General features: G+C 40.5%; 1 protein-coding gene across 1 annotated transcript in view; it reads left to right on the top strand.

Annotated features, from left to right (window-relative positions):
* PDE8B (phosphodiesterase 8B) overlaps positions 1-23,221 on the top strand; it is a 299,340-nt gene that overhangs the window by 260,582 nt on the left and 15,537 nt on the right. Inside the window, exons 18-19 of the mRNA XM_023729447.1 lie at positions 19,500-19,717; positions 21,171-21,291. Coding sequence (XP_023585215.1) covers positions 19,500-19,717; positions 21,171-21,291 — 339 coding nt within the window. The remainder of the gene's footprint in view (positions 1-19,499; positions 19,718-21,170; positions 21,292-23,221) is intronic.

Below are 23,221 nucleotides of genomic sequence, written 5' to 3'. Positions count from 1 at the left end.
TGAAATTTTTAATGTCACTATTACAAAGCATGAGAATCACAGTCACCTTGCGATGCCAGTTACCACCAATGATATATTGTATTGCTCAGTTACTTGATAATGAGGAAAATTGGGGACTTCAACATTTCAACCTAGCCATATAGTAACGTGCCCAGAGCTTACATTCTCCTTCAGTTTGTTTCAGCCCCCATCCTTTCCTCACTCGTGCCTGACTCCTAAGAGCAAGTGGAGAGGTCAGGACATCCATTGTTCATTTATATACTGTCTAGATATAAATGACTAATTATCCTGGATAAGGAACTATTTGAAAAGCTGATCAAAAGTAGAGCCCATTCTGGCCAATCTGCCTCAGTGTGATCCAGATCTACTTCTGGTTAAAGAAGGCAAGAACTATGCTGAGATGTCTGTACCTGAAAGGGTTTGGGATTTCTCCATTTGTGGGCTTGGCAGGGCGTTTTCTTCCACAGATGGTCCCTCTTCCCACAGGAAGGACCTCGCTTCTCTCATCTGCTAGGGAGATACCCAGTCTTCTTTCCCCACCTCCCACCCATTTCTTATCAGACAATACCAAAGCTGCAGGTCATGACCCATATTCTTTTTTTAATTTTATTGTGCTTTAGGTGAAAGTTTACAGCGCAAATTAGTTTCATATTCAAAAATTTATACAAATTGTTTTGTGACATTGGTTGCAATCCTCACATTGTGTCAGCACTCTCCCACTTTCCCTTTCACCCCGGGTTCCCCGTGTCCATTCATCCAGTTTTCTTGTCCCTTCCTACCTTCTTGTCTTTGCTTTTGGGTTGGTGTTCCCATTTGGTCTTGTATATTTGATTGAACTAAGAAGCATGTTCCTCACATATGTTGTTTCTTTTATAGGCCTGTCTAATCTTTCGCTGAAAGGTGGACTTTGGGAGTGGCTTCAGTTCTGAGTTAGCAGGGTGTCTGGGGGCCATAGTTTCATCTTGGGGGTTCCTCCAGTCTCTGTCAGACCAGTAGGTCTGGTCTTTGTGTGTGTGTGTGTGTGTGTGTGTGCGTGTGTGTGAATTTGAATTTTGTTCTACATTTTTCTTGTGCTTTGTCCGGGACCCTTTAATGTGATCCCTGACAGAGCGGTTGGTGGTGGTAGCTGGGCACCATCTAGTTCTTCCAGGCTCATGCTGGTGGAGGCTATGGTTCATGTGGTCCTTTAGTCCTTTGGACTAATATTTTCCTTGTGGCTTTGGTTTTCTTCATTCTCCTTTGCTTCAAACATGATGGGACTAATAGATGTATCTTAGATGGCCGCTTGCAAGCTTTTAAGACCTCATTTTCTTTATGAACTATGTTATGCCAATTGACTTAGATGTCCCCTGAGACCATGGTCTCCAGCCCTCAGCCCCAGTAACTCTGTCCCTCAAGGTGTTTAGATGTGTCTAGGAAGCTTCTATGACTTTGCTTTGGTCAAGTTGTACTGACTTCCGCTATATTGTGTGTTGTCTTTCCCTTCACTAAAGTTACCACTTATCTACTATCTAGTTAGTGATTTCCCCTCCCCACCCCTCCTCTCCCTCATAACCATCTGACTGTTTTTTTCTCTGTGTAAAACTTTTCTTGGGTTTTTATAATAGTTATCTCATAATAATATTTGTCCTTTTGTGATTGACTTATTTCACTCAGCATAATGCCCTCCAGGTTCACCCATGTTGTGAGATGTTTCACGGATTCATCATTGTTCTGTATCATTGTGTAGTATTTCCTATATTGTATGTACCATAATTTTTTCATCCATTCATCTGTTGATGAGCACTTAGGTTGTTTCCATCTTTTTGCTATTGTGAACAATGCTGCAACGAATATGGGTCTGCATACATCTATTCGTGTGACAGCTCTTATTTCTGTATGTCCCTACCAGTGGGATTGCCAGATCATGTGGTATTTCTACTTGTAGCTTTTTAAGGAGGCACTATATCATTTTCCATAGTGGTTGTACCATTTTACACTCCCACCAGCAGTGCGTAAGAGTTCCAGTCTCCCCACAATCTCTCCAACATTTGTTATTTTTTGATTAGCACCAGTAATGTCAGGGTGAGATGGTATCTCATTGTAGTTTTGATTTGCATTTCTCTAATGGCTAATAATCATGGGCATTTCCTCATACGTCTGTTAGCCAACTGAATGTCTTCTTTGGTGAAGTGTCTGTTCATATCCTTTGCCCAATTTTTAATTAGATTCTGTCTTTTTGTTGTTCAGGTACTGAAGTATTCTACAGATTTCAGAAATTAGGCCCTTGTTGGATATGTTGTAGCAAAAATTTTTTCTCAGTCTGTAGGTTCTCTTTTTACTGTTTTGATAAAGTCTTTTGATCAGCATAAGTATTTGATTTTTAGGAGCTGCCAGTTATCTAGTTTATCTTCTAGTGTTTGTGCATCGTTAGTTATGGTTTGTATTCTCTTTATGCCATGTATTAAGGCCCCTAGCATTGTACCTGCTTTTTCTTCCATGATCTTTATCGTTTTGGCTTTTATACTTAGGTCTTAGATCCACTTTGAGTTAGTTTTTTTAATACGGTGTAAGGTATTGGTCCTGTTTCTTTTCTTTTCTTTAACATATGGACATCCAGTTTTGCCAGCATCATTTGTTAAAAAGACTGCCTTTTTCCCATTTAATGAACTTCAGTCCTTTGTCAAAGATCAGCTGACATAGGTCAATGGATTTACATCTGGGTTCTTGATTCTGTTTCATTGGTCTATGTGTCTGTCATTGTACCTGTACCATGCTGTTTTGACCACCATAGCTATATAACAGGCTCTGAGATCAGGTAGTGTGAGGCCTCTTACTTTGTTCTTCTTCAGTAATGCTTTGCTTATCCGGGGCCTCTTTCCTTTCCATATAAAGTTGGTGTTTAGTTTTTTTATCTGGATAAAGAATGCTGCTGGTATTTGGATCGGGATTGCATTATATCTGTAGATTGCTTTGGGTAGAATTGACATTTTCCCAATGTTGAGTCTTCCTATCCATGATCATGGTGTTTTCCCATTTACATAGGTCTCTTTTGGTTTCTTGCAATAGTGTTTTGTGGTTTTCTTTGTATAGGTCTTTTACGTCCCTGGTTAGATTTATTCCTGAGTATTTTTATTTAGGGGCTATTATAAATGGTATTGTTTTCCTGATTCTTTTTCAAAGTTCTCTTTGCTGGTGTATAGGAATCCAACTGATTTTTGTATGTTGATCTTGTATCCTGCTACTCTGCTGAATCTTTCTATTAGTTTCAGTAGTTTTCTTGTGGAGTCTTTGGTGTTTTCTATGTATAGTATCATATTATCTATGGATAGGGATAGTTTTACTTCTTCCTTTCCACTTTGGATGCCCTTTATTTCTTTTTCTTGCCTTATTGCTCTAGCTAGGACTTTCAGCACAATGTTAAATAGGAGTGGTAATAAACGGCATTCTTGTTTCTGTTCTCGGGGAATGCTTTCAGACACTCTCTGTTGAGAATGATATTGGCTGTTGGTTTTGTGTAGATTCCTTTGACTATGTTGAGGAATGTCCCTTCTATTCCTATTTTATTGAGATTTTGTATCAGGAATGGGTGTTGGACTTCGTCGAATGCCTTTTCTGCATGGATTGAGATGATGTATATGATTTTTTCTTTTGTTCTATTTATGTAGTGGATTAAGTTGATTGATTTTCTAATGCTGACCCATTCTTGCCTACCTGATATGAATCCCACTTGGTCGTGGTTATTATTTTTTTGATATGATGGTGAATTCTATTGGCTAGAATTTTGTTGAGAATTGTTGCATCTGTATTTATGAGAAATATTGGTCTGTGATTTTCTTTTTTGCGGTGTTTTTGCCTGGCTTTGGTATCAGGGTTATGCTGGCTTCATAGGATGAATTCAGGAGTATTCCTTCCTTTTCTATGCTTTGAAATAGTTTCAATAGTACTAGTGAAAGCTCTTCTCTGAATGTTTGATAGAATTCTCCACTGAAGCCATCCGGGCCAAGGCTTTTTGTTGTTGATGTTGTTGGGAGTTTATTGTTACCTCTTCAATCTCTTCTCATGTTATGGGTCTGTTCAGATTTTCTAACTCAGTTTGTATTAGTTTAGGTAGGTAGTATGTTTCTAGAAATTTGTCCATTTTCTCTAGGTTCTCAAATTTGTTGGAGTATAATGTTTCATAATGTTCTGTTATGATCCTTTTTATTTCAGTTGGCTCTTTTGAAATGTCCCCCATCTCATTTCTTATTTGGGTTTTTGCATCCTCTCCTTTTTTTCTTTTGTCATTTTGGCCAATGGTTTGTTGATTTTTTGTGGGGGGGGCCTCTTCAAAAAGCCAACTTTTGGTCTTGTTGATTCTTATTTTTTTTTTGTACTCTATTTCATTTATTTCTGATCTAATCTTTATTATTTCCTTTCTTCTGGTACCTGTGGGCTTCTTTTGCTGCTCTCTTTCTGTTTGTTCAAGTTTTAGGGTGAACGGTTCGATTTTAGCCCATTCTTTTTTTTTTTTGATGTGTGCATTTATTGCTATAAATTGCCCACTGAGCACTGCGTTTGCTTTATCCCAAAGGTTTTGGTATAATGTATTTTCATTCATTTGATTCTAGGAATTTTTTGATTCCCTCTTTGATTCCTTCTATTACCCAGTTTTGTTTTGTTTTTTTAGCAAAGTGTTATTCAGCTTTCATGTATTTGATTTTTTGTCCTTGTTGTTCCTGTTACTGATTTCTACTTTTATGGCACTGTGATCAGAGAGAATGCTTTGTATTATTTCCATGTTTGAATTTTATTGAGTGTTGCTTTGTGACCTGAAATGTGGTTTGTTCTGGAGAGTGTTACATGGGCATTGGGAAAGAAAGTATACTTTTCTGCTGTTGAGTGGAGTGTACTGTATATGTCTGTGAGGTCAAGTTGGTTGATTGTGGCCTTTAGAGCTTCTGTATCTTTGCTGAGTTTCTTTCTAGTGTTCTGTCCTTTACCAAGAGTGGTGTGCTGAAGTCTCCTACTATTATTATGGAACTATTTCTCTTTTCAGTGATTTTTAGAGTTTGTTTTATGTATTTTGGAGCCTTGTCATTGAATGCATAGATATTTATTAGGGTTATGTCTTCTTGGTAGATTGTTCCTTTAATCATTACATAATGTCCTTTCTTGTCTTTTATGGTTGATTTTGCCTTAAAGTCTGTATTGTCTGAGATTAGTATTGCCACTCTGCCACTGCAGTTCTTTTTTGGTTACTGTTTGCTTGATATATTTTTCCATCCTTTAATTTTTAATATATTTATGCCTTTGTGCCTAAGATATATCTCTTGTAGACAGCATATTGATGGGTTGTGTTTTTGTTTTTTTTATCCATTCTGCCACTCTCCATCTCTTTTTGGGTGCATTTAAACCATTTATATTCAGTGTGATTACCAACAGGTATGAGTTCATTGCTGTCAGAGTGTGCTTTTTTTTTTTTTTTGTGGTGCTGACATTTTCTTTGTTCCTCTTACTCTCCTGTGCTGAGTTCCTTTTGTTTGTGGATTTTCTTTTCTTTTGTTACTATATTTAGAGTTTACTGAGTTTTTGTTTTTCTTCTTTTTTATTTTGATGAGTAAGTTTGTTAACTTTCTTTTTGGTTACCTTGAAATTTACCCTTATCTTCCTAAGTTTGAACCAGCCTTTTATTGCTGGATACTGCCTTTACTTCCTCTCCATTTGAAAGTTCTATACCTACACCATTTATTCCCCTTTTTATTGTTTTGACGTTATCATCATTTATAGAGTGATGTCTCTGTTACCCTGTTTTAAGTTTTTTGCTTTATTGACAGTTCTTTACATACGTTGGTATCTGGTGATGCTGTCCTGTGTCCTAGATTGCATTTGTTTTCTGATGTTGTTGGTTCTCTAACTGAAGGACTCCTTTTAATATTTCTTGTAAGTTTCGCATGGTTTTTATGAATTCCCTTAATTTCTGTTTATCAGTTAATGTCCTAATTTGCCATCATATTTGAGAGAGCTCTGCAGGATATATTATTCTTGGTTGGCAGGTTTTTTTTTTGGGTTTTTTTTTTTATTTTAAGGTTTTACATATGTCATCCCATTGCCTTCTTGCCTGCATAGTTTCTGCCAAATAATCAGAGATTAGTCTTATTGTTTCCCTTTAGTATGTGACTTTGCATTTTTCTTGAGCTACTGTCAGGATTATTTCTTTGTCTTTAGTTTTGGCAAGTGTGATAATATGTCTTGGTGACTTTATTTTGAGGTCTATCCTATATGGATTCTTTGAGGTTCTTGTATGGTCAGCTTTTCTTCTTTCATAATATTTGGGAAGTTTTCTGCTAGCAAATCTTCAACAATCTTCTCTATGTTTTCCATTTTCTCCCCTTGTTCTGGTACTCTGATCACATGTGCATTTTTGCTCTTGATTGTGTCCCATATATTCTCAGGTTTTCTTCATTCTTTTCTCTGATTTTTCCTCAAAGTGGTGTCCATGGATTTGTCTTCAGTCTCACTGATTCTATCTTCCATTGTTTCAAATTTGATCCTGAAACCTTCTATTGAGTTGTCCATTTCTGAAATTTTGTTGTTTATCTTTTGAATTTCTAGTTGCTGTTTTTGTATGATTTATAATTATTTATTTTGTTATTTCGTTGTTGTATTATTTTCCTGAATTCTTCGATTACTTTGTGTTTTCTTTGATTTCAGCTATGTTTTCATTGGTTTTGTCTGTGCTTTCCATGATCTTTTCTTTTCTTCCCCCTTGGTTTTGTCTGTGTTTTCCTTGATCTCTTTCCTAATCTTTTGGAGAACCCTAAATATTAGTCTTTTGAATTCCATATCAGGTAGTTCCACTGCGTTTTCTTCTACCAGAAGGTGTTCTGGTTGTTTTTAGTCACTTGCTGGAGCCATCTTGTCCTCCTTTTTTATATGTTTTGATATTGTCTACTATCTCCGTGACATTCAGGTTTGGCTTTTTTTATTGTATGTTCATTTTTTTCATCTTGCTTTTTTGTTTTGTTTTGATATGTCAGGGCAGGCTAGCCAGTCGTGCTTTGCTGCTTGCTCGTCTGTGGGCACAATAGCTCTCACCAGCTTCTCAGGGTGGTTATGCCAGCAGCAGGAAGGACAACCTCACTTTGCTGTTCACTGGTTTAGTGAAGTGGCTGAGGGTGGACTGGATGGGCACCGTCTGCCTCCTGATGTTGGTCTATCCAGTGGTGTTTGTGTGTTCACAGCCCTTTGCTATATGGTTGGGGGTGTGTGACAAGGAGCGGTATGGGCTCACTTCCCAGCATTCAGCAGCTGGTTGAGTGGTGGGAGGGGAAAGGCAGTGCAGACCTGGTGCTGCAGCATGCCTGAGTGCCAGGGATGCTCTAGCCATGGCAGCACAGCAGGTGCTGGTGGGAAGAGGAGGAGGTGGCATGTGGGTCTAGGTGGCAGGGAGAAAGAAAAGAGAGAGAAAAGAAGAAAAAGGGGAGGCACAGTGGTAGCTGGTAGGTGGGGGTAGGGCAGACACAGGCTGGCAAGAAGGGAAGGGTGGTGGTGTACAGGGCTAGGTGGGAGTGATAAAGACAAAAAAAGAAAAAAATAATAAAAAATAAATGGCTGTGCAGTGGGGACCAGCTAGTGGGGGCAAGGGGGAACTGGGGCAGCGACAGGCTGGTGCACTGGTGGCACTCTATCTGTGGTGGCACAGTGGGGGCCAGCGGGAAGGGGGGAGGTGACATGCAAGGCTAAGTGGGAGGGAAAAAGAAAAGTAAGAAGGGAAAAAGGGAAAAAATGGAAGTGCATTGGGGGCTGGCAAGTGGAGACAGAGCAGACCCAGGGACCAGTGGGAAGGGAGGGGAGGTGATGTAGGGAGCTAGATGGGAGGAAGAAAGAAAAGATACCAAAAAAACGTATAGGAAAAGAAATTTTTTTAAATGTTGGCATGGCAGGGGCCTGTGGGTGGGGGCTGGGCAGACCCAGACAGTGGCAGGCCAGTGTGCCATTGGCTCTCCAGTCATGGTGGCACAGTGGAGTCTGGCAGGAAGGGGGAACATGTGGCATACAGGGCTTGGTCAAAGGCAGAAAGGAAGAAAGAGAAAAAAATAGTAGTACAGTGGGGGCTGGCGAGTGGGGGTAGGGTGGATCCAGGGGCTGGTGGGAAGGGAGGAGAGGTGACATATGGGGCTAGGTGGAAGGGAGAAAGAAAAGAAAAAAATAATTAATTTAAAAAATGGTGGCACGGTGAGGGCTAGTGGGTGGAGGGAGGGTGGACCCGGGGCATTGGTGAGCCAGTGCATTAGTGGGTGTCTAGCTGTTGTGGCATGGAAGGGGCCAGCGGAAAGGTGGGGGATGTGGCATATGGGGCTAGGTAGGAGGGAGAGATTTCAGGAAGAGAAAAAAGAAAAAAATGGCAGCACAGTGGGAACCAGCAAGTGGGGGTGGGACAGACCCAGGGACCAGTGGGAAGAGAGGGGAGGTGATATATGGGGCTAGTGGGAGAGAGAAAGAAATAAATGAAAGGAAAAAAAAGTAAAAAAATGACAGCATGGCAGAAACCCATGGGTAAGGATGAGGCAGAGTGGGGGCAGTGGTGGGCCAGTGGCTCTCTAGCCACTGCAGCACAGCAGGGGTTTGGTGTGAGGTGGCAGGAGGTGGTGTATGGGACTAGGTGGGAGGGAGAAAGGGAAAAAGAAAACAAACAAAAATGACAGCATGGTGGGAGCAGGCAGATGGGGGCGGGGTGAAGCCAGGGTGGCGATGGGCCAGAGGCTCTCTGGCTCTGGCCGTGCGATGGGGGCCTACAGGAATGGGGGGAGGTGGTGTATGGGGCTAAGTGGGAGAGAAAAAGGAAAGGAAGAAAGAGGGAGGGAAGCCACATGCTTGGAGGGGGTGGGACAGGCAGGGGGCGCTTATATTGTGGATTTTGGTGGTGCAGGCCACCAGGCTGAAGGAGTTCTTGCTGCTATTCACCAGAAGGGTGAGGGGTGGGAAAGCATGTTCTCTGGTTACTGGGAGCTCTGTCTCCTGTTGGGAGCTCTGTGAAGTTGCCTTCCCATACTCCCTGTCCGAGGTTGTTGCTGGCTGTTTTGCAAGATGGCGATGCTATGCCGTGTTAGTTGGCAGGGGACCTCCACTCTGAATCTCTCATCATTCTCTGTTTTCTATCAGTTTCTTCTTCCATTTGGTGTTTGATCTAGCTTTTTATTCCTTTATTTGATGCTTAGGGTTTCAGGACTGATGTTTGTTTGTTTCAGGACTGTTTTACTTAGTTTTTCAGGTCTTTGCTGCAGAGGGACGGCATGGTGCGGCTGTCTAAGGCACCATGTTGGCTTTGCCTCGTGACTCGTTATTGATATCTTTGTAAAAGTGCCACTTATATTGAGTTTTTGGTTTGAATCAGTGTAAGCTGGAATGAAAGGCATGTCTCATACAATGCTACTTGTGTTTTCTACCCCCAATTACTTGAATCTATTTTACAGAAGAATTTAAAAATAATTGGCTCCAAACTCCAAGTAGGATTGAACTTTCTGCAGGAGCAACAGCTGGAGGTCCACAGTTTGAACCCCATGGGTCCTCACTGCAGAAGTAGAATCAGCGAAGATGGAGCCCAAATTGGGGCAGTTCTGGGTCTTGAGCTGAGATGGCTGATTTCACTTGCAGTTGTCCATGGCCTCTCCTGGATCATCAGTAAATGGGGCCAAGCATGCTGCTTGCCTTGAGCACTATAGAATCAGTCTCTGAGAAGAGCTGAAAAGAATAACATCTACTGCTGTCCCTGTTCAGGAAACCTGGTCCTGTTGGTGGGGACCAAGCAACGATTGCTCATTAGCTCCACGAGGTCAGGATTAGAACTGAAAATGGCTCCCTTTTGGTAGGGACAGAGCTTTCAGGAAAGCCCTTTATAACCTAAACCAACACAATCATGCAGCCTAGTGACAAGTCATTGTGTCATGACTTATTTGCCCTTGGCCAGAACAGGGCTGAGCTTCAGACTTGCTGGTCGTTACCTGAATAGTGTCTGAGAAGCAGTTTGCAGATTTTCCTCCCACAAGCTGATGAGAGCAACTCTTGAGAATACCAAAAGTTATGTCCACCCCTCTGCTTTATCTTGGGGACCTAATTCCTCCTCATTCACCATCTTTCAGCCACAGTGACCACCATAAATTTCCAGAGTAAAGCACATTTTTTTTTCCACTTCAGGCGGTTCATATAGGTTGTTCTTTCTGTCTGAGATTCTGTCCCTTGCCACTTTTTTTTTATTTTTGTGCTTTAAGTGAAAGTTTACATTTCAAGTTAGTCTCTCATACAGAAATCTATACATACATTGTTATGTGACCCTAGTTGCCCTCCCTATACTGTGACAGCACACTCCTCCTTTCCAGCTCGGATTTCCCCTGTCCATTCAACCAGCTCCAGACCCTCTCAGCCTTCTCGTCATGCCTCTGGATGGGAGCTGCCCATTTAGTCTCATGTATCTACTTCAGCTAAGAAGCACACTCTTCACGAGTATCATTTTATGTCCCATAGTCCAGTCTAATCTTAGTCTGAAGAACTGGCCTCGGGAATAGTTTTAGTTTTGAGCTGACAGAGAGTCTGGGGGCCATGTCTTCTGGGGTCCCTCCAGTCTCAGTCAAACCACTAACTCTGGTCTTCTTACTAGAATTTGAGTTCTGCACGTCACTTTTCTCCTGCTCTGTCAGGGACTATCTGTTATGTTTCCTGTTAGGGCAGTCATTGGTGGTAGCTGGTCACCATCTAGTTCTTCTGGTCTCAGGATGATGAAGTCTCTAGTTTATTTGGCCATTTCTGTCTCTTGGGCTAATACTTTCCTTGTGTCCTTGGTGTTCTTCACTCTCCTTAGCTCCAGGTGGGTTGGGACCAATTGATGTATCTCAGATAGCTGCTCGCCAGCTTTTAAAACCCCAGATGCCACTCACCAAAGTGGGATGCAGAACATTTTCTGAATAAACTTTGTTATGCCAGTTGTCCTAGATGTCCCCTGAAACTATGGTCCCCAGACCCCTGCCCCTGCTTCTCTGTACCTCAAAGTGTTTGGTTGTATTCAGGAAACTTCTTAGTTTTGGTTTAGTCCAGTTGTGCTGACTTCCCCTGTAGTGGGTGTTGTCCTTCTCTTCACCTAGGATAATCGTTGTCTACTATCTAGCTAGTAAATACCCCTCTCCCTCCCTCCCCACCTACGTAACCATCAAAGAATGTTTTCTTCTGTGTTTAAACCTTTTCTTGAGTTCTTATAATAGTGGTCTAATACAATATTTGTCATTTTCTGACTGACTAAATTCACTCAACATAATGCCTTCCAGTTTATTCCATGTTATAAGATATTTCACGGATTCATTGTTGTTCTTTATCGTTGTGTAGTATTCCATTGTGTGAATATACCATAATTTGTTTATCCATTCATCTGTTGATAGGCACCTAGGTTGTTTCCATCTTGTTGCTATCATGAACAGTGCTGCAGTGACTATCGGTATGCATATATCTATTCGTGTGACAGCACTTGTTTCTCTAAGATATATTCCAAGGAGTGGGATTGCTGGATCATATGGTACTTCTATTTCTAGCTTTTTTAAGGAAGCGCCAAATTGATTTCCAAAGTGGTTGTAACATTTTACATTCCCATCAACAGTGTATAAGTGTTCTGTCTCTCCACAACCTCTCCAACATTTACTATTTTGTTTTTTGGATTAATGCTAGCCTTGTTGGGGTGAGACGGTATATCTCATTGTAGTTTTGATTTGCATTTCTCTAATGGCTAATAATCATGAGCATTTCCTCATGTATCTGTTAGCCGCCTGAATGTCTTCTTTGGCAAAGTTCCTGTTCATATCCTTTGCCTATTTTTTAATTGAGTTGTCTTTTTGTTGTTGAGGTTTTGCAGTATCTTGTAGATTTTAGAGATCAGATTCTGATCGGAGTTTCGTAGCCAAAAATTTTTTCCCATTCTGTAGGTTGTCTTTTTACTCTTTTGGTGAAGTCTTTTGATGAGCATAGGTGTTTGCTTTTTAGGAGCTCCCAGTTATCTGGTTTCTCTTCTGATGTTTGTACATTGTTACTTACAGTTCGAATTCTGTTTATGCCATGTATTAGGGCTCCTAGCATTGTCCCTATTTTTTCTTCCATGATCTTTATCATTTTTGATTTTATATTTAGGTCTCTGATACATTTTGAGTTAGTTTTTGTGCATGGTGTGAGGTATGGTTCTTGTTTCAATTTTTTACAGATCGATATCCAGTTATACCAGCACCATTTGTTAAAGAGACTGTCTTTTCCCCAGTTAACGGACTTTGGGCCTTTGTCAAATATCAGCTGCTCCTAGATGGATGAATTTACGTCTGGATTCTCAAGTCTGTTCTACTGGTCTATGTATCTGTTGTTGTACCAGTATCAGGCTGTTTTGACTACCGTGGCAGTATAATAGGTTCTAAAAACAGATAGTGTGAGGCCTCCCACTTTGTTCTTCTTCACTAATGCTTTACTTATCCAGGGCCTCTTGCCTTTCCATATGAAGTTGGTGATTTGTTTCTCCATCTCATTAAAAAAATGGTGTTGGAATTTAGATCAGGATTGCATTGGATCTGTAGATCACTTTGGGTAGAACAGATATTTTCACAATGTTGAGTCTTCCTATCCATGAGCAAGGTATGTTTTTCCACTTATGCAGGTCTCTTTTGGTTTCTTGTAGTGTCTTGTAGTTTTCTTTGTATATTTCTTTTACGTCTCTGGTTAGATTTATTCCTAAGTATTTTATCTTTTTGGGGGCTATTGTAAATGGTATTGATTTGGTGATTTCCTCTTGGAAGTTCTCTTTGTTGCTGTAGAGGAATCCAACTGATTTTTGTATGTATATCTTGTATCCTGATACTTTGCTGAAATCTTATATTAGTTCCAGTAGTTTTCTTGTGGATTCTTTGGGGTTTTCTGTGTATAAGATCAAATCATCTGCAAATAGAGATACTCTTCCTTACCAATTTGCATGCCCTTTATTTCTTTTTCTAGCCTAATTACTCTGACTAGGATCTTTAGCACAGTTTTGAATAAGTGTGGTGATAAAGGGCATCATTGTCTGGTTCCCATTCTCAAGGGGAATGCTTTCAAAGTCTCTCCATTTAGAATGATGTTGGCTTTGTATAAACGCCTTTAATTATGTTGAGAAATTTCCCTTCCATTCCTATTTTGCTGAGAGTTTTTATCATGTATGGGTGATAGACTTTGTCAAATGCCTTTTGTGCATCAATTGATAAGATCATGTGTTCTTGTCTTTTGTTGTATTAATGTAATGGATTACATTGATTGTTTTTCTAATGTTGAACGATCCCTGCATACCTGGTATAAATCCCACTTGATCACGGTGAATTATCTTTTTCATATGTTGTTGAATTCTATCAGCTAGAATTTTGTTGAGGATTTTTGTGTCCATGTTCATGAAGGATATTGCTCCGTAATTTTCCTTTTTTATGGGGTCTTTACCTGGTTTTGGTATCAGGGTTATGCTGGCCTCATAGAATGAGTTTGGGACTATTCCATCCTTTCTATGCTCTACTTCTAGCAGTAGTGGTGTTAACTCTTCTCTGAAAGTTTGGTAGAATTCTCCAGTGAAACCGTGTGGGCTAGGGCTTTTTTTTGTTGTTGTTGTCGGGAGTTTTTTTAATTACCTTTTCAATCTCTTCTTTTGTTATAGGTTTATTTAGTTGTTCTACCTCTGTGTTAGTTTAGGTAGGTAGTGAGTTTCTAGAAATTTGTCCATTTGCTCTAGGTTTTCAAATTCGTTAGAGTAAAATTTTTCATAGTATTATGTTATGATTCTTCTAATTTCAGTTGGCTCTGTGGTCATATCACCCATATCATTTCTTATATGAGTTATTTGTCTCCTCTCCTGATTTTGTCTTGTCAGTTTGGCCAGTGGTTTATCGATTTTGTCGATCTTTTCAAAGAACCAGCTTTTGGTCTTGTTAACTCTTTCAATTGTTTTTCTATTCTCTATTTCATTTAATTCTTCTCTAATTCTTATTATTTCATTTCTTCTGGCACCCGAGGGCTTCTTTTGCTTCTCTCTACTTGTTCCAATTGTAGGGTTAATGTTTTGATTTTATCCCTTTCTTCTTTTTGGATGTGTGCATTTATTGTTATAAACTAAGCTGTAAGCACTGCTTCTGCTGTGTCCCAAAGGTTCTGGTAGGAAGTGTTTTCATTCTCATTTGATTCTATGAATTTCTTTATTTCATCCTTAATTTCTTCTAGAAGCCAGTAGTTTTTGAGCAAGGTGTTGTTCAGTTTCCATGTGTTTGACTTTTTTCCTTGCTTTTTCTGTTATTGATTTCTGCTTATATGGCTTTATGGTCAGAAAAGATGCTTTGTAATATTTCAATGCTTTGGATTCTGTTAAGGCTTGCTTTATGGCCTTATATGTGGTCTATTCTGGAGAATGTTCCATGTGCGCTGGAAAAGAAAGTATACTTGTATACTTGGCTGATGTTGGGTGGAGTGTTCGGTATATGTCCATGAGATCAAGTTGGTTCATTGTGGCATTTAGATCTTCCATGTCTTTACTGAGCTTCTTTCTGGATGTTCTGCCTTTCACCGAAAGTGGTGTGTTGAAGTCTCCTACTGTTATTGTGGAGCAGTCTATCTCTTTTCAATGCTGTTAGAGTTTGTTTTATGTATTTTGGAGCCCTGGCGTTGGGTGCGTAAATGTTTATTATGGTCATGTGCTCCTCGTGTATTGACCCTTTAATCATTATATAGTGTCCTTCCTTATCCTTTGTGGTGGATTTTACTTTAAAGTCTGTTTTGTCAGAGATTAATATTGCCACTCCTGCTCTTTTTTGAGTGTTTATTTTTTTCCATCCTTTGTTTGTTTGTGTCTTTAAGTCTAAGGCGTGTCTCTTGTAGGCAGCATATGGAAGATCGTGTTTTTTTAATCCATTCTGCTACTGTGTCTCTTTATGGGTACATTTAGTCCATTTACATTCAGTGTAATTATTGTTAGGTATGAGTTTAGTGCTATCATTTTGATGTCTTTTTTTGTGTGTTGTTCACAGTTTCTTTATTCTACTCAGTTTTCTGTGCTGAGTCATTTTTCTTTATGTATTTTCCTTTAATCTTTTTCATTGTTGTTGATTTTGTATTTGCTGAGTCTTTATATTTTTCTTGTTTTTTATTTTGGTATGTAGGATTGTTATTTTCCTTTGCGGTTACCTTAATATTTACCCCTATTTTTCTAAGTTTAAATAACTCTTTTATTTCTTTATATCGCCTTGACTTCCTCTCCATGTGAAAAATCTATGAGTACATTTTTTAGTCCCTCTTTTTTGTTTTAATGTTGTCATCTTTTACATATTGACTTGTGTTTCCCTATTTTCAGTGTTTTAGCTTTGATTTAGTTTTGTAACTTCCCTCTCTAAGTTTATACCTGGTTGCTCTGTCGTGTGTTCTAGTCTTGCGTTTTTACTGATGTTATTGATTTTCTAACTGGAGGACTCTCTTTAGTATTTCTTGTCATTTTGGTTTGGTTTTTGCAAATTCCTTAAACTTCTGTTTATCTGGAAATGCCCTAATTTTGCCATCATATTTGAGAGACAGTTTTGCTAGATATATACTTCTTGGCTGGCAGTTTTTTTTCCTTCAAGGCTTTATGTATGTTATTCCATTGCCTTCTTGCCTGCATGGTTTCTGCTGAGTAGTCCGAGCTTATTCTTATTGACTCTCCTTTGTGGATGACTTTTCATTTATCCCTAGGTGCTCTTAAAATTCTCTATCTTTGGTTTTGGCAGGTTTGATTATAATATGTCCTGGTGACTTTTCTTTTGGGATCTACCTTATGTGGGGTTCAATAAGCATCTTGGATAGATATCTTCTTATCTTTCACGATATCAGGGAAGTTTTCTGCCAACAAATCTGCAGCAGTTCTCTGTATTTTCTGTTATCTCCCCCTGTTCTGGTACTCCAATCACTCATAGGTTCTTCCTCTTGGTAGAGTCCCACATACTTCTTAAGTTTTCTTCATTTTTTTAAATTCTTTTATCTGATTTTTCCTCAGATAAGTTGGTATCAAGTGCTTTATCTTCAGTGTCACTAATCCTGACTTCCATTGCCTCAATTCTGCTCCTATGACTTTCTACTGAGTAGTCTAATTCTGAAAATTTACTGTTAATCTTCTGGATTTTTGTTTGTGGTCTGTCTATGGATTCTTGCAGCCTATTAATCATTATGCTCTTGAATAACCTTCTTAAGATCCTCTATTTTGTCTGTGTGTTCTTTAGATTGTTCTGTATTTTGCATGATCTCCTTCCTGATATCTTGAAGAGTTCTGTATATTAATCTTTTGTATTCTACCTCTGGTAATTCCAAGAAGTTCTCTTCCTCTGGAAGATTTCCTGATTCTTTGTTTTGGGAGCTTGCTGAAGCCATCATGGTCTCCCTCTTTATGTGATTTGATATTGACTGTTGTCTCTGAGCTATCAATAAGTTATTATATTTATTTATGTTTGCTTACTGTGTCCTAGCTTCTTGTTTTATTATGCCCAAATAGGCTGCTTGTGTGAGCTAGTTTGATTGTTGGTGACTTTGAAGCTCTAAGGTCTGTCACCAGGTGGTTAGAGCTGTTACTAGGTATGTGAGCCAAGATGTCTGTTTCCTTTGTTGTTGTCCAGGTAGTTGGTCACCAAGTGTGTAGTGTAGGCTCTCACCTACAGTCCTAGACAGGCATGGGTGATTGGTGGAGGCACAGGTATTTGGCTGCAGTAGGGGGTCAAGTGCTGAGCAAGGCAGGGGGCTGATAGCTGCCCGAGTGTCTGGGAGGAACGCGCGTCTCTGTTCCCTAGAGTGCATAGGTGGGTGGGTTTTCTAGCCGGACTATGAGTACCCAGTGCTGTTGGCTGTAAGGACTGGTGGGCACCACTTATTCTTGGACCCCTGTCACAGGTGGCTAGGTGGCATGGGTGGGCCACTAGTCCTCAGGCCCCTGATGTGAGGAGGTGAGGACCCTGCTTAATGGGCAGAGCAGTGACAAATGTCACAAACCTGCCACTTCACAGCTGAAACAGATGAAGTTAGACTTCAGGTATATACCCTGTTGTACTGTGGTAATGAAGGCCTATGCTGTTGAAATGGGCCCATGCAGCTTTTTGCAGGGGTGAAAGGCATTTAAAGTCTGTGGACCCCTTATGCCTGTGCCTAGGCAAAGAAGCTTTTCCTACCCTGAGTTGCTTACTTAGGGGAGCTGGCAGATTATTTTTTCCATTTGTTAATTTGTTCCCTCTCCAAGGCCAGGAGAATGGCTCAGGGCGCGTTACAGGTCCTACTTCTGGCCCAGTGGACTTGGAAATTGCTGAAGCTGGCCTGGGACCCAGTGCAGAGTGGGGAGGGGAGAGGTAAATGGGAGAGAGGTTTCTCCCAAAGGGAGTGTTTTTTGATCCACACAGTAGGCCAGACGCAAGCACTTATCTCTTGCTGATAGAGCGCTGCTTCTTACTGGTTCTCGATGCTTGAGTAGACTCTGCTGCTGGGTCTCTCCCAATGTGGAAAACGCCTCCTGAGCACCACTGTTAGCCTCACTGGACGTGTAAGCCAATCCAACCTGAAGGGTGCTGACTCCTGCCAAGTCAGGTCTGGCAACTCCTCGCTGCTCCGAACCATCTTTCCCTCCCCGTGCCGCTCAGTCCGATTCCTCAACTTCACCTTTGATGCTCAGGGCTCCTAGATTGTCATATATAATTGATTTGCTTGTTTTTTTTCAGGTCTTTGTTGTAAGAGGGACCACAGGAAGCATCTGACTACTCTACCATCTTGGCCCCGCCTCTCTTCCCTTGCCACTTTTTGCCCGGCTAATTCCTGTGTATCTTTCAGGCCTCAGTATAAATATTACTTCCTCAGAGAAACCATGCCTGATCCCCCACGGACCTGTGTTGTCCAATATGGTAGCCATTAGCTATCTGTGGCTATTTAAATTTAACTGAAATTTATCTAAAAAACTCAGTTCCTCAGTTGCACTAGCCACATTTCAAGTGTTCAGTAGGTACATGTGACTAAACCAAAAACAAAACCTGTTGTTGTCAACAAAGACAGATTACCTGATAAGCAAGGTATGCACTGGCTTAATTGTGCTTACTTACTAATCTGTAGTGCACAATTTCACATGGGTTTCACCACATCCCGTGTGAAATTATGCACTACAGATTAGTAAGTAAACACAATAAGCCCTTTTGTACTTTGTTTACTGTAAGCCGGTAGTATCATGCTTACTAGTTAATTGCCACTGGCTGTTGAGACAATTCAGATACATGGCAATGCCATGTGTGTCAGAGTGGAACCATGCATAGAGTTTTCAGTGGCTATGACCTTTCAGAAGTAGATCACCAAGCCTTTCTTCCAAGGTGCCGCTGGGTGGATTCGAACTGCAGCTTTTCAGTTAGTAGCCAAGGGCTTAACCATTTGCACCACTCAGGGACTCCTGCATGTGACTAGGGGTTACCGTAATGGATAGCATAGATATAAAACATTCCCATCATCACAGAAAGTTTCATGGACAGCACTGTCCTAGACTAGATCAGGCCCCATGATTATACTCTCAAAGCATCTATACTTTCTTTCTTAGCACTTCTCACAGTAATTTCCTTCTATTTGTGTTTGGGGTTTTTTTTTTTTTTTTTTTTTAAGCTTATTTGTGCTTCCTCCTCTAGAATATAAACTCCCACTGAGGCAGAGACATGCCTTTATTATTCATCACTATAGCTTTAGCATGATGCATGATAACTGGCACCCAGTAGGCACTCAATAAATACTAAATGAGTGAATAAAGTGTTTCTTATGTAATAGCCCATTTGAGAGCTTCCTTCTAAATTTGTAGGCTAAGAAAACATTTGTCTCCCCTGATGCTCTGGTTTGTGTCTTTTATTACATGCAGCTTTAGAAATTTGGTTTCCCTTTTTGCCCTTGCTGCCAGGTAGCCCAGAGCTGAATTTTGCTGTCAGCTGCAAGAGCACCCTTAATCTAGGTTTTCCTCATAAAATTATTCTTTCTTGATCCTTTTTAACTGCTTGACTCTAATCCTTTAACGTCTGTGTGAACACTTTTGTTGTATCTGTGACATTTATTGTCAGCACTCTCAAAATCTTTTCAGTAGATGAATAAAATAAGTAATATTTGTCATCATAGGCCACTTCTGCTATATCTGCACATAGAAGAAAGTCATGGCAATACCACATGTGAGGCAATTCTAAAGACCTGTTTGGCTTCTTCCTGCATAACTGGTACAAACTGTGGAGTAAGAATTTAGGTATTCATTGTAGCTATAGCTCAGATTTCCATTTCCCTCCAGATATTCCACAGCACAGCAAGGTCATTATGTGATGTGTTCTAGGTAGCCTCTCAACTTTTAAGAAGCCAGAGAAGGCTCAGTGAGCTAAGACAACATTCTGACAAATCTCAATTCTCCTGGACCCTCCCCTCCTACGAGGCAGAGATGGATGTCGGTCTCAGGCTTCTCTCAGTGAGTAATGCTCAATTTTGCGTCTCTCTTACCCCAGGGAAGCCTGGATCAGCTGGATGAGGTGGCAGCACTGATTGCTGCCACAGTCCATGACGTGGATCACCCGGGAAGGACCAATTCCTTCCTGTGCAATGCAGGCAGTGAACTCGCTGTGCTCTATAATGACACAGCTGTCTTGGAGAGTCACCACACAGCCCTGGCCTTCCAGCTCACAGTCAAGGACAGCAAGTGCAACATTTTCAAGAACATTGACAGGTTTGTTATGCTTGGGCTCCTGTGCTCAGGTTAGTGAAGTTTTTCCCCTAGCTTCTCTGAGTACTTACTTAGCTATTTCTTTGGGGAAAGGGGAAGAGCGAGGAAAACAGAATAGTTGTACCATTGTATCAGATGATAAAATAATACCAGCTGCTGGCGAGTTCATTCCGACTCACAGCAACCTCATGTACATCAGGATAAAATAACCTTGCTCTTATAAATTTTGTTTTACTTTTCAAACTGCTTTTGTCTTTTTAAATCTCATTTGGTCTTCAGTGAGTTCATGAAAATGTTTTATATACTGCAAAGTAATATATAAATATTAACTATATTAATAATAAGTACAGCAGATATTTTTATCCTCCCAGAAGGACATCCTGAATTCTGTGTAACTCAAAGAAGTTGTATCCTCCCTTATCTTTCCTCAATTCGATTTGTGACCAGTTAAATCCTGCCTCACGAGGAAACCATGTTCTACACGTCCCAGCAGAGCTGCTGAAACCCAAGGGGTTAGGCAGGTATTCCCCCCAGATGCTGCCGTCCCTTCTGGGTGAGAGTTGGCCAGAAGTTCACAGATATGAGAAATTCCTCTTGCCTGATAGCAACCCTGCAGTCGGGCTATAGGTGTTTTCCACACAGAACGAGTCAGGTAGATGAGTAGACTCCTCGGAGAGTACAGTGTACAGAGAAGATAGAGCTTACTAGGGCCTCGGGACCACCTGTCAATATGAACCTGTCAGTTTGGCATCCAGAAGTCTTGGAAAATAGGAAGATCAGTTATTGCAGCTTCATCAGTATCATGCAAGGATTGGTTTTAAAACTTTTCTGGAAAGAATTTTTTCCAACAGCCAATTTTATTCGGCTCCCAATTCTGGCTCTTAAAGTTAGATGATAATAACTGGTCAGTAATGTTGGGCAAGGCTGTTGCTTCATCCATTACAGCTTCTATCTAGTTGCAGTCTAGAGAATTACTTATTAATAGGAAAACATTCTTCTGATGCCATTATCAAAAGAAAACATGACAGCTCTCTGCAATAGGAACCACTGTATCTGTAATGAATGCAATGGGGCAGCTCATTGAGTTGCTGTACCAGCCTTGTAGGGAAGGAGTTTCTCATTTCTTTCTACCTGTTTTGATGTTGCTAAGGGAATGGAGAAGGGAATCACCTTGTAAAATAAGCACCCACCATGTGACACTTTATTTTTTTTAATACCCATAAATCTATGAGGAAGGGTCAACTATCACTGGAAAAAATGGAATAGTGTCTACAAGTCTTGGCTCAGTGGGCAGACAAGCAGGTAAGCCTCCCTTGCCTTGTGATTTACACTCATTTCTTAGCACTGTGCCCCCACCTTCCTGCTAGGTTATGGGAAGTGTGGTAAAATGCTATCAGAACAGTTCTAATGCTGGACATAATGTGAACAAGGCCCTTTGTCTTCTGGTTATTTTTAGGAACCATTATCGAACACTGCGCCAGGCTATTATTGACATGGTCTTGGCAACGGAGATGACAAAACATTTTGAACATGTGAACAAATTTGTGAATAGTATCAACAAACCAATAGCTGCTGAGGTAAGCATTTCCTATGTAATAAGATACATTAGAGTATACTTCCATGAGAGTCCACTCTGGCCTCAATTCTCCCTCTTCAATACAAGGTGGTTATTTGCTTGGAGTTGGTAAAGAAGGGTGGCAGGGCTGAAGGCACTGGCCACCTGTTTTCCTTTGGAGCAAGAATAGGTTGACAGCATCTACAGCAACTCTGAGCTCCTGGGAAGAAAAGCCCAGAGATAAAGCTAATAGTGACAAAAGGAGTTAGGCCCAAGAATGATGGAAAGAGGCACACACAAAGAGTAGGACAGAAATGGTGCTTTTACGGGATCCCAAGCCTTTTAGAATTATCTGTTCTTTGATCTCTTGGAATACCTCAAAGTTGAGATTGTTTTAAAGACAGTATCACTGCTGATTTACATTAAAATAATAGTTCACATCAAAAGCATAAGTTGTTTTCTGTAACTGCTGGATTAAATATTTTAGTGATTCATACCTGTCAGGATAAAAAATACTCTCCATCTGTTGGGTCATGTTTGTGAATTCAAAAGCACCAAATCTGTATTTTACTGCACAGATTTCTATATTATCATTTTCAGGGCATTCTGTTGTTTTTATTAGTGGCCACGAAGTTGGCTCCAACTCATAGTGACATTATATACAACAGAGCAAAATGCTTCCAGGTCTTGATCTGTCTTCATGACCATTGGTATCCAGGGAATTCCAAGTCAGTGTAATTTCAAGTGATGGCCACACAGAAGTAAAGCTTTGAAAGTTTGCTTTTTTCCTTTTTTTTTTTTTTTTAAATATTTTATTGTACTTCAGGTGAAGGCTTACAGAACAGATAGTTTCTCATGTAACAGTAACACACATGCTGTTTTATGACATTGGTTAACAACCCCACAACATTTTAACCCTCTAAATTCTCAACTTTTTTTTTTTTTTTTTTTTTGAAAATACACATAGCCAAAGATACGCCATTTCAAAAATTTTTTTTACATACACATTTAAGTGACATTGACTACGCTCTTCTAATTGTGCTGTTAATCTCACTTAAGATGAAGGCTTACAGGACAAAATAGTCTCCCATTTAACAGTTACTACAAATGTTGCCCTATGACAATGGTTAACAATCTCACAACACATCAACAATATCCTTACTCTACTTAGTGTTCCCTATCATCAGCTTCCTACTCCCCTTCTGCCTTCTGGGCCTTGTCACTGGACTCCTGTACCTCGTTACTCTCATGGTTTTACTGGGCTGTCCACTCGCAGGCTGATCAGTGAACCTCGAAGGTAACTTTACCACTGAGCTAAAAGGGTGTCTGGGGGCCATACTCCCGGGGTTTCTCCAGTCTCCTTTAGGCCAGTAAATCTGGTCTTTTTTTTTCTTTTTTTTTTTTGTGAGTTAGAATTATGCTCTACATCCTTCTCCAGCTCTGTCTAGAACCCTCTGTTGTGATCCTGGTCAGAGCAGTCAGCGGTGGTAGCCGGGCACCATCTAGCTGTACTGGACTCAGTCCGGTGAAGGTCTTGGTAGCTGTGGACAATTAGTCCTTTGGACTAATCTTTTCGTTGTATCCTGTTCTCTTCATTCTCACTTGCTCCCGAAGAGATGAGACCAGTGGAGTATCTTAGATGGCCGCTCACAGGCTTTTAAGACCCCAGACACTACTCACCAAGGTAGAATGTAGAGCATTATCTTTATAAGTAGTGTCATGCCAATTGAGCTAGATGTTCCCCGAGATCATGGTCCCCAGAGCCCTCCGTCCAGCAACTCAGTCCCTCGGGGAGTTTGGATGTGTCCATGGGGCCTCCATGACCTTTCCTTGTACAGGTTGTGTTAGTTTCCCCTGTATTGTGTACTGTCTCACCCTTGCTTTTTTCCTTTTTAATACCGACATACATTGAACCTGCCTTAATGTCCCTAAAAATTTGAGTTTTAGGAATA

The sequence above is a fragment of the Trichechus manatus genome, unplaced genomic scaffold (genome assembly GCF_000243295.1).
Source record: "Trichechus manatus latirostris isolate Lorelei unplaced genomic scaffold, TriManLat1.0 scaffold00029, whole genome shotgun sequence".
Taxonomy (NCBI): domain Eukaryota; kingdom Metazoa; phylum Chordata; class Mammalia; order Sirenia; family Trichechidae; genus Trichechus; species Trichechus manatus.
This window is presented reverse-complemented; position numbering and strand designations above follow the sequence as displayed.